The sequence below is a fragment of the Pseudophryne corroboree genome (genome assembly GCF_028390025.1).
Source record: "Pseudophryne corroboree isolate aPseCor3 chromosome 3 unlocalized genomic scaffold, aPseCor3.hap2 SUPER_3_unloc_12, whole genome shotgun sequence".
Taxonomy (NCBI): domain Eukaryota; kingdom Metazoa; phylum Chordata; class Amphibia; order Anura; family Myobatrachidae; genus Pseudophryne; species Pseudophryne corroboree.
In genome coordinates this window covers 1,431,960-1,444,353 of record NW_026967500.1, presented here as the reverse complement: position 1 = coordinate 1,444,353, position 12,394 = coordinate 1,431,960, and the positions used below count along the sequence as shown (strand labels likewise).

The window sequence follows — 12,394 nt, the reverse complement described above, 5'->3', positions numbered from 1 at the left end:
GAAAGGACAGTACAATTTTAGGAGAACCGATGTATGTATATAAATTGATTTATTAATGAAAAAGCATAAAATAGCAGTAAAAGATGACATTAAATTGTTGGATATAAAAAGGCACACCTTGACTCAGTTTATCCGTTTAAACAGACACAAAATTGTGTCGGTTCTCTATATGGAAGTCCACAAAAGGAAATAAAGTCCAGCTGTTTGTTGGAAAGCAATAGATGGTAGTAGCCGTGAGGTTAATATTGGAAGTGAATGATCAGTGCAGTAGACATCCCATAATAATAAATTGAGGGAGTTATCCAGTGTTATTTATTGTTCAATTACCTCTCCTTAGGTGGGCTGGTCCAAAGCCGAGCGTCCTCGGCGGCGATGTGTCCTGCAATGCCCACTGTGCGAATGCCGCAGGGGAGAGGGAGCCGTGGATTCACTGTAAAGTATAAGCCGTGTGCTGGTTTATCCGGCTGACGGGGAGCCGTATGTTGATACGGGCGGCTCGAGAATTCAGATCCGCGGCTATTCTGGGATCTCTGTGGAGATGAAGGACGGCTTGCGGGGAGAACAAACCCGCTGATGCTTTCAAATCGGATACCTCGGCAGGTGTGCAGACAGGAGGCGTGGCCTAACTAGTTTAGTCACGTGACCCGTGACTTTCTCAAAGGAATATTCCTTTGAATATCATCCGTCCTTCATCTCCACAGAGATCCCAGAATAGCCGCGGATCTGAATTCTCGAGCCGCCCGTATCAACACACGGCTCCCCGTCAGCCGGATAAACCAGCACACGGCTTATACTTTACAGTGAATACACGGCTCCCTCTCCCCTGCGGCATTCGCACAGTGGGCATTGCAGGACACATCGCCGAGGACGCTCGGCTTTGGACCAGCCCACCTAAGGAGAGGTAATTGAACAATAAATAACACTGGATAACTCCCTCAATTTATTATTATGGGATGTCTACTGCACTGATCATTCACTTCCAATATTAACCTCACGGCTACTACCATCTATTGCTTTCCAACAAACAGCTGGACTTTATTTCCTTTTGTGGACTTCCATATAGAGAACCGACACAATTTGGTGTCTGTTTAAACGGATAAACTGAGTCAAGGTGTGCCTTTTTATATCCAACAATTTAATGTCATCTTTTACTGCTATTTTATGCTTTTTCATTAATAAATCAATTTATATACATACATCGGTTCTCCTAAAATTGTACTGTCCTTTCCCTGATACTTTGCGCAGCTGATTTTGTCTGTTTCTATATTCTCCAACCAAACACCCACATAGTGTTTTTCAGCCGCGCATGTATCAGGGTAATTTGATTATTAGCCTCCTGCAATTGAGGCGCTGTAGAAGCAGTCTTCGGTTTTTTCTCACAATATACGATATACATTGTCTAGTATTATCAGAAAAGTTGGAAGGCAGCTCCGCTTCCACCTCCTGAGCCCACGCTTCAATAGCTTCAGAAGTCCATGTCGCTGCAATAGTGGGCCAAATGCACAGCTCCTGCTAGGGTGTAAATTGCCTTTAAGCAACCCTCCATACGCTATCCATCGGCTCTTTTAGAGAAGTGATGGTAGTTACAGGCAGAACTGAGGATACCACTATCCGCGCCACATGCGAATCCACCGGCGGGGGTGATGCCTAATTTTTACTTCGCTCAGCAGCGAGCCAGCATCTTCTTGTGAGGTGTGAACTGCTTACTCAAATTTTCCCAGGATTCCTGACGTATGTCAACTAAATGGTCAGAATGAGGTAAAACTTATGTAACAACCTTCTGACGTGTAAATCTGTCCGGTTTCTTAGAGGCAGCGTCAGGCTCTGGGTCATCAGTAACTTGAAGAATTAGCCTGATAGCCTCCAATAAGTCAGGAACATCCACCTGTGAGACAGATTCCCCATCAGAATTATCTGGATCAGTGTCTGTGGGGTCAGTAGACACGCCATCCTGATCCAACGAGGTGTCTGGGACCTGGGTGGATTGCGAGGAAGTAATGGCCCGCTTAGAGGACCCCTTGGTATTAGGCGGGCAAGAGGTAGAGTTTTGTTTAGTCAGTGATTGGTTCAATTGCTGTAACTAAGTAGAACCTGAACCCTCTGCTGCTATATTTTCCTCCAATGTGTCTGCAGCGTCACCACCACGCAATGTGTGATCAGCCCCAGCTCCGTCACCCTGTGTAGGTGACATATCTGAAAGCTCAATTTACGGGCAACCTAGTACAATATCAGCAATCTAATACCTTAACAAGAACCCCCTGTGCAGTGTATTAACACAGAGAACTCAAGAGGTATATGGTGACTGAAAATCACAGAGAAAAAACACAATGAGTATATTCTGTGAAACACCTATATTAAACAATAACCCTGACGCACTTAGCCCCCTCAGGACACAGAATATAGGGATAGCAGTACGAGTGAGATACACAGAGTAGAAATCACACAGCAGCTATATGCACACACAGTCATATGTACAATGCAGAATTTATGACATGCAATAAAACTGCACTGGACTAGCAATACAAAGTAATACTAAGTACAGCTATACAATCAAAAGATATATCAATGCACAGTAAATACTGGATGTATATCACATGGTACTTGTGCTAAATAACCCCGACTAACTGTTTCTTAACTAACACTGTCAGCAGACATGTAGAATACGTAAGTGTCCTGTAAAATGCACAGTGCTGACATGCAGGTGGCTTTACAGAGGAGGATTTGCCCAAACAGTCCCAGGATCAGCATAGCATGTGGAAATGGCGCCCAGACGCTGACAGGGGGTGAGGGAGAGAGAGATGCAGCTCCAGGGTGGGAACATTTAATCTAAATGGTGCCCTTGGGCTGGGGGAGGGGCTACAGGTCAAAGCCTTATCCCCCTTGCTGGACTTCACCACCGGGTACTGCAGGCCATGTAACAAATGTTTTTTGTAAAACCGACCTGTGCCCTTGCCCTGGTGGTCTAGAGGGGGCCCTGTACTACCACAGTGTCCACGCCAGCTCATGTGGCCCACCTCCCACCGGCCACGCCAGATCGCGGTTTCCAGCGGGTTCCGCCTGGGGGACCCTCTTACCTCCTCCCAAAGTGCGGTCACGCGATGCTGGAGAGCTGCGGTGGGATGTGTGACTGAAGCAAACCAGAGCCTCCGCTGTAAGTACCCGGCGACCAGGGCGCGGGAGTATACAGCGCCGCTGGAGGAGGTGATGGAGCTGCAGCAGATGTCTAACTGACATCTAACACTCAGTGTCTCTGCTGCAGCTGTTGAAGTCTTCAAATTTCACTTAAGAAAGCTCTTCTGCGGGCTGCTGGAGCAGCCCACCTGTTGTATGCCTGCACTGCATGGCACCAACTACAAAACTGAGCTCCTGTGCACGGAGGCGGGGCTATAGAGGAAGCGGCGCTATGCATTCTGGGAACAGTCACAGCTTTTAGCCTGTTGGTGCCTCGAATCAAGATCCTACGCTACACCCGATGTTATTCCCTGTGGAACCCAGTGTACCCGCAGCAGAAAATAGGATTTTAATTACCTACCGGTAAATCCTTTTCTCGTAGTCCGTAGAGGATGCTGGGCGCCCGCCCAGTGCTTCGTATTCCTGCTTTGTTACTTGGTAATGTATTGTTGGTTGCTGATCATTTCAAGTTGGTTAGTTTGGCTTTCCTTTTATTCTGTGTGAGCTGGTGTGAATCTCACCACTATCTGTGTATTTCCTTCTCTCAAAGTATGTCCGTCTCCTTGGGCACAGTTTCTAGACTGAGTCTGGTAGGAGGGGCATAGAGGGAGGGGACAGCCCACACTATTAAACTCTTAAAGTGCCAGTGGCTCCTAGTGAACCCGTCTATACCCCATGGTACTAAATGGACCCCAGCATCCTCTACAGACTACCAGAAAAGGATTTACCGGTAGGCAATTAAAATCCTATTTTTTCCATACATAATGAAACTGGGAGTCCATCTCTGAAACTTTGTGTGAATACAAGGAAAGTCCGGAGATGAAGGACATTACTGCTCAATAGATAAGGAATATATATCATCTTATTTAATAAGAGCGCTTATAGGAGTGTATTTTTGTAAAAATCAGAGGGTCAGTGAGACGTTATGGAGCCAATATATTATTTACTATTTGCTTCTAATTCCCCCAATACAACTGGACCTCCCAAATGTAAGTAGAAGGGACTGCAGCAGGTATCTCCCATACCTTCATACATGGACATTTCCAGGAAAGGGTCAGGTATGTTTATTTAAAATACAACAACCCTAATTCCCCTACAGGTAAAAAAAACAAAAAAAAAACCTTTGAACAGAAATAAATAATAAAAAAATATACACACACGAATTTGGAAATGAGAGGAAGACACATGATGTAATTGCAGCTTCCTGCCAGGCCACTGCCCCCACTCCGCATAAACGCACTGATATAAAATGTCTGCCACTATTTATTTACACAGAAAGACCCCCCCCCCCCCCCGTAATGTCACCCCACTATTCACATGAGCTGTCACATTGGACATAGCCAAAATGGCAGCGTGTGTACCCACCTTTACACACCAGACGGGATATTTATACACAGCAACACTGATATTATGTGGACACAAAAGTAACACTACAAGTGACACATTAACAGGAAATTGTTTCTGTCACCATAGCGACAATTATCTGGAAATAAGATAGTACACAGACATATAAAAAGACTCAACGGAAATCTTTTGTTTTTAAACAACTTTATTTCATATCTTTAATACACTTATTTTTCTCTATATTTTAAACTTAAAATACACTTTACTCTGCACAACAGCCTATGGGGGTCATTCAGACCCAACCGCAATAGCGGCCTGCAGCAGTTTGCTGGTGTTGGAAAAATATGCATGCGCAGCGGCCACGCAGACAAACACATTGCGGTCGCATCCCTGAGGGGTGAACGCGGGAGGGCCGGAACCATTTTCCGGGGGGCTGCGTGATGTCACATCTGCGATCATCTCTGATTAACCCCTATAAGCCTCCAGAGTGCACCTCATATCTCATCTTTTCCAAGTTACTACAAATGATATGAGATCGGTAGCAGCACTACTTTCAGGATTATTACACAGAACACACATAAAGGCTGACACAGCAAATAACAGTAACACATACAAGGGATTCATTAGAAATAAGGAAGCATAATCATCAAGTCTAATTATCAACTGGTTCTGTGCAGGACCCATACACCTCGTTACTGCCTCCAGCAGCCCCTGGTACTGTACTGCGGCCATCCACACTGTCTCCCCCCCACTACTGCCACCTGCCCTGTCTCCCCCCACTACTGCCACCTGCCCTGTCTCCCCCCACTACTGCCACCTGCCCTGTCTCCCCCCACTACTGCCACCGCCCTGTCTCCCCGCACTTCTGCCACCTGCCCTGTCTCCCCCCACTACTGCCACCGCCCTGATCCCCCCACAACTGCCACTGCCCTGTCTCCCCCCACTACTGCCACCCGCCCCGTCTCCCCCCACTACTGCTACCCATCTTGTTTAACCATCTATTGCCACCCATCCTGTCTCCCCCCCACTAATGCCATCCACCCCATGTCTCCCCCATTACTGCCACCCGCCCTATCTCCCCCCACTACTGCCACCCGCCGTCTCCCCCACTACTGCCGCCCGCCCTGTCTCCCCCCACTACTGCCACCACCTTGTCTTTCCCCACTACTGCCTCTGCCCTGTCTCCCCCACTGCCACCACCTTGTCTTCCCCCACTACTGCCTCCCACCCCGTCTCCCCCCTACTGCCACCCGCCCTGCCTCCCCCACTACTGCCACCACCTTGTCTCCCTCACTACTGCCACCGCCCTGCCTCCCTCCACAAATTCCACCACCCTGCCTCCCTCCACTAATGCCATTCGCCCTGTCTCCCCCCACTACTGCTACCTACCCTGTCTTTCCCCACTACTGCCACCGCCCTGTCTCCCCCACACTACTGTTACCCACCCTGTCTCCCCCCACTACTGCTACCCACCCTGTCTCCCCCCCACTACTGCTACCCACCGTCTCCCCCCACACTACTGCCACCGCCTTGTCTTCCCCACTACTGCTAACCGCCATCTCCCCCCACACTATTGCCACCGCCCTGCCTCCCTCCACTAATGCCATTCGCCCTGCCTCCCTCCACTAATGTCATTCGCCCTGCCTCCCCCCCACTACTGCCACTCACCCTGTCTCCGGCCACTACTGCCACCCACTCTGTCTCCTTCCACCGCCCTGTCTCCGCTCACTACTGCCACCCGCCCTGTCTCCTTTTCACTACTTCCACCACCTTGTCTCCCCCTCTGACACCTTAACTCTGCTTGAGGACAAGATTCTCACACAGACACTGCCTCCTGCAGTCCCCACTACTGCCAGCCACCCTGAGTACCCGCTCAGCTCTGCTTGGGGATAATATTACCCAGACAGTGCCACCCACCCTGTCTCCCCTCTGACATCTAAGCACTGCTTGGGGTTTCTTGGTATTGCTGGTAACAGTCCATCTGCAGATGGAAGCACGTAGGACAGTAAGGAGTCAGAAGTTGCTTCTGGTACCTTGGACCCTGGTCATGTAGTGCTGGGAGAGTCAGTAAGATTATGTAATAGTCACCATCTTACAGGCAGCTGGTGGAGGGAACAGAGAATGGGTGTTATGTGGCGTCTGGTTGGTAGGAAAAGCTGAGCTGTAGCCCTGCCGTTTATTGGTGAGCTTCTATCATAAGGACCTGTTTCACCAGGACTGCGTCACAGCCAACTGGCATCACCCACACCTGGAGCTCAGCTAGACAACCATTTAGGATTGGTACTGGGTTCTCAGTACCTGGAGCAAAAGACAGGTCATCTGTATAGCAGTGGTAGATGAGGACATGACATCTGATTTTTTCACCCAGTGGTAACATGTATATTGCAAAAAGCATAGGAGATAGGATAAGAACCTTGAAGAACAACACATGGCAATGATGAGAATACTCCAGAAGATTAAATGGTTCCTCACCTGAGTGATGTCTATTGTGTGCAACAAGAGCGGATTTATTTCTCAGAATATAGAAATGGCCTCTCACCTGTGACTTCTCTGATATGTAACAAGTTGTGATTTCTGTGTAAAACATTTCCCGCACTGAGAGCAAGAAAATGGCTTCTCACCTGTGTGACTTCTCTCATGGTTTCTAAGATCTGAATTGTGTGCAGAACATTTCCCACACTCAGAACATGGAAATATATTCTCATCTGTGTGAGTTCTCTGATGTCTAACAAGATGTAATTTCAGTGTAAAACTTTTCCCACACTCAGAGCAAGAAAATGGCTTCTCACCTGTGTGACTTCTCTGATGTCTAGCAAGTGGTGATTTCTGGGAAAAACATTTTCCACACTCAGAACAAGAAAATGGCTTCTCACCTGTATGACTTCTGTGATGTATAACAAGATGTGATTTATTTAAACAATGTTTCCCACACTCAGAGCAAGAAAATGGCTTCTCACCTGTGTGACTTCTCTGATGTTGAACAAGATTTGATTTCTGGGAAAAACATTTCCCACACTCAGAGCAAGAAAACGGCTTCTCACCTGTGTGACTTCTCTGATGTTGAACAAGATTTGATTTCTGGGAAAAACATTTCCCACACTCAGAGCAAGAAAATGGCTTCTCACCTGTGTGACTTCTCTGATGTATAACAAGATGCGATTTCCGTGCAAAACATTTCCCACACTCAGAACATGTCAGTGGCATCTCACCAGTGTGACTTCTCTGATGTATAACAAGATGTGATTTGTATGTAAAACATTTCCCACACTCAGAACATGAAAATGGCCTCTCACCTGCCTTAGCTGGCTGATGGGTAATAAGCTTTGTGTTCTGTGTAAAACATTTGGCATCTACAGAACAGGGAAACTCTGTATCTACTCTCAGAGCTGTAACAGATGCACCAATATCAGAGTGATCAGGAGAACATTTCCCAGGATCAGGGGGATCAGCTGATAGAGCTGGATGTATAATTGGGGTAATGGGGTTATCTCCTGGAGAATCCTGTCTACTGTCATTATCTTTTATGTCACAATCCGGGGATAACATTAGATGTCCTTCTGAGATATTCCTGCTTGTGTGTCCATCTGCTGGAAATAAAATACATAATGGAAATGTGACATTTTCTGTAACAATATTAATCTTGTAAACAATAGGAGAAGACGACTCTCTGAGACACTTAATTGTAAATGTGTGTGTATAATAAAACATAACTTTTAATGAAGGCTTTATAATATTGTGTCTCAGACTATCATTGTGTCCACCCTCCTGAGAACACTCACAATAACAAAAGACTTAGATATATCTCTCTCTTGTACTGGTAACTAACCATGAAGTATAAATGGAGATGTAGTCACTCGCCAAGTCCTATGTCAGCACCAATGTAAAACAATGGATGGGGAACATATCGTTTGAATTGGAGATTCTAGATGAACAATAACATCAGTCATATGAGCTGATGGATCAGAGAAATGTCTTCTAACGTTACTCCTGGAAGCATTGGTAAGGTAGCATTCCTTTATGTGTGTGCTCATACGCTGGTAAGCCTATACATGTGTTACTCACCCTTATATAAGGTATATTGCTACAGCAGAGTAGGTGTGGAACAAGGTACTTTACATGCAATAGACCATATGATACACTGCAATCATCATCATCATCATCATCTGCTAGGTTATAATCCACTGTTACACCCCTATCATCAGTGTTTTACCTCTATTCTCTCAATAGTAATAAGGATGATGTGTGTACGGTAAGTATGATACAGATAATTACATATCAGGATCTATACAGCTGCCGCCATACTTCTGCTTCTCATACGTGTGCTACTGGCAGCAGTGAACATCTGAGTGAGAGTGCAGGGAAGACAGCAGAGTCTGATGAGAAAGAGATTGGATCTGCCTTTGCAGGGATGTACCACACCTGTCACCCCTGTTAGTATATAAAATAATAAATAATAGGGGTGTGGTCCATCCAGACGTGCTTTCTGGAGCTCTCCTCACTAAGTGGCTATTTATCTACCCTACCTGATAGCTCTCAGCCGCTGCTGGGACCAAGACCCAATCTATTAAGTCACCCCACTCCTACTGCCCTAAAGCCACTGGCTACACTTACTCCGGGCAGCGTTTACTGCCGCAGCCTAGCAATGCTGCTGAAGCCACAGGCTGTATTCTGGACATCTGACTTGGAGGTGCTTTTGGCTGCAGGGGTGGGATGGTTAGGGTTAGGCTGTGGGTAGGTAGGGGGTTAGAGTTAGGCATCCCCAGAGAGGGATAGGGTTAGGCTGCTAGGGTGGGGGGGCTAGGCTGTGGGGGAGGGGTTAGGCTTAGCACCACTGGGGAGGGTTAGGGACAGGTTGTGGGGGAGGGAGGGCTAGGTTTAGGCTGCAGGGAGAAGGGTTAGCACCACTGGGGAGGGTTAGGGACAGGCTGTTGGGGAGGGAGGATTAGGCTGCAGGTAGGGGGTGTTAGGCATCCCCAGGGGAGGGTTAGGCTGTGAGGGAGATAGGCTGCGGATAGGGGGGGTTAGGCACCCCCCGGGGAGGGTTATGCTATGGGGGAGGGAGGGTTCGGTTGTGGGGGAGGGAGAGTTAGGGTTAGGCTTCAGGGAGAAGGGTTAGCACCGCTGGGTAGGGATAGGAACAGGCTGTGGGGGAGGAATGGTTAGGCAGCGTGTAGGGGGGGTTAGGCATCCCCCAGGGAGGGTTAGGCTGTGGGGGAGGGAGGGTTAGACCAGAGAGTGTTGTGAGGAGACTGGTCAGATCTCTGGGCTGGTAACACACAGTGACATGATGTGAAGGAGAGAGCAGGAGTATAATAGGGGTTGAAGGCTCCTAATGTATGAGATACACCAGAGAGTGTAGGGAGGAGAATGATCAGATCTCAGGGCTGGTAACACAGTGACATGATGTGAGGGGTAGAGCAGGAGTATAATAGGGGCTGATGGCTCCTGATGTATGATACACCAGAGAGTGTGGGGAGGAGACTGGTCAGATCTCTGGGCTGGTAACACACAGTGACATGATGTGAGGAGAGCAGGAGTATAATAGGGGCTGATGTCTCCTGATGTATGAGATACACCAGAGAGTGTGGGGAGGAGACTGGTCAGATCTCTGGGCTGGTAACACACAGTGACATGATGTGAGGGGGAGAGCAGGAGTATAATAGGGGCTGATGGCTCCTGATGTATGAGATACACCAGAGAGTGTGGGGAGGAGACTGGTCAGATCTCTGGGCTGGTAACACACAGTGACATGATGTGAGGGTGAGAGCAGGAGTATAATAGAGGTGATGGCTCCTGACTCCATACTGGGAAAAAACAAATTCCTCATTAATTTGTACTGACAGAGGAGGGTGTAGGATAAGAGATTGCTGTAGTCACTGAGGAAGGAGAATATGTGACTCTCTTCTATAATAAGTGTTTATTACTCACCTGTGCTGATATCTGTAGGGATCTCCTCCTCCTTACACTGCTGATCACCCCTCACATACGTCTCTTCTTCTCCCTCTGTATCTTCTGTCTCTATATCAGTCACATATGTCTCTTCTACGCCCTCTATATCTTCTGCCTTTATATCAGTCACATACGTCTCTTCTTCTCCCTCTATATCTTCTGCCTTTATATCAGTCACATACGTCTCTTCTTCTCCTTCTATATCTTCTGCCTTTATATCAGTCACATACGTCTCTTCTTCTCCTTCTATATCTTCCGCCTTTATATCAGTCACATATGTCTCTTCTTCTCCCTTTATATCTTCTGCCTTTATATCAGTCATATACGTCTCTTCTTCTCCCTCTGTATCTTCTGCCTTTATATCAGTCACATACGTCTCTTCTTCTCCCTCTATATCTTCTGCCTTTATATCAGTCACATACGTCTCTTCTTCTCCCTCTATATCTTCTGCCTTTATATCAGTCACATACGTCTCTTCTTCTCCTTCTATATCTTCTGCCTTTATATCAGTCACATACGTCTCTTCTTCTCCCTCTGTATCTTTGATTTTAATATTATTTAATTGGGCTTCACCCTATGTAAACAAGACAAATATAATGACACACAGCTCCTCTACACAAATATAGTGACAGTCACTTTGGTTTATTGGGGAGACCCTATAGCCCACCTACCTGATCCTCCTGTGGGATCCTGTGATTCTCCTCTGTACAGTCCTGGGTATACAGAGGACGGGGACATCTCTCTGGGGTATCTCTGTTACTGGGCCCATCTGTAGGAGACACACAGTGACTGAGTACAGTGTATATATGTGATTATCAGATATGTATATATAGGGGGCCCCCATACCTGCTCTAACCTGTACAATACATGACAGTCTCCTCTTACCCAGTGATGTGAGGGGCCGGTGATTCTCCATCATCACGTCCTTGTACAGACCCCTGTGTTCCTCTATATACTCCCCCTCCTGCATGGAGACATAGACAGTGACATCATGACACCTTATAGACACCTGACACACACAGTGATACAGTCATCACCCAGACACATCCCCTGGTGTTACTGTATAATGTCCCATTCCCAGCAGTCACCTCTCCAGTCATCACCCAGACACATCCCCTGGTGTTACTGTATAATGTCCCATTTCCAGCAGCCACCTCTCCAATCATCACCCAGACACATCCACTGGTGTTACTGTATAATGTCCCATTCCCGGCAGTCACCTCTCCAGTCATCACCCAGACACGTCCACTGGTGTTACTGTATAATGTCTCATTCCCAGCAGTCACCCCTCCAGTCATCACCCAGACACATCCCCTGGTGTTACTGTATAATGTCCCATTCCCAGCAGTCACCTCTCCAGTCATCACCCCGACACATCCCCTGGTGTTACTGTATAATGTCCCATTCCCAGCAGTCACCTCTCCAGTCATCACCAAGACACATCCCCCAGTGTTACTGTATAATGTTCCATTCCCAGCAGTCACCTATCCAGTCATCACCCAGACACATCCCCCGGTGTTACTGTATAATGTCCCATTCCCAGCAGTCACCTCTCCAGTCATCACCCAGACACATCCCCTGGTGTTACTGTATAATGTCCCATTCCCAGCAGTCACCTCTCCAGTCATCACCAAGACACATCCCCCAGTGTTACTGTATAATGCCCCATTCCCAGCAGTCACCTCTCCAGTCATCACCCAGACACATTCCCTGGTGTTACTGTATAATGCCCCATTCCCAGCAGTCACCTATCCAGTCATCACCCAGACACATCCCCCGGTGTTACTGTATAATGTTCCATTCCCAGCAGTCACCTCTCCAGTCATCATCCAGACACTTCCTCTGGTGTTACTGTATAATGCCCCATTCCCAGCAATCACCTCTCCAGTCATCACCCAGACACGTCCACTGGTGTTACTGTATAATGTCT

General features: G+C 47.4%; 1 protein-coding gene across 1 annotated transcript in view; it reads right to left on the bottom strand.

The window, feature by feature from the left end:
- The window catches only part of LOC134983323 (zinc finger protein 271-like), a 108,556-nt gene extending 100,457 nt beyond the window's left edge, over positions 1 to 8,099 (bottom strand). The window contains exons 1-2 of the mRNA XM_063949038.1: positions 7,055 to 8,099; positions 6,433 to 6,496 (exon numbers count right to left, since the gene is read on the bottom strand). Coding sequence (XP_063805108.1) covers positions 6,433 to 6,496; positions 7,055 to 8,061 — 1,071 coding nt within the window. The 5' untranslated portion in view covers positions 8,062 to 8,099. The remainder of the gene's footprint in view (positions 1 to 6,432; positions 6,497 to 7,054) is intronic.
- Positions 8,100 to 12,394: the final 4,295 nt, after the last annotated feature.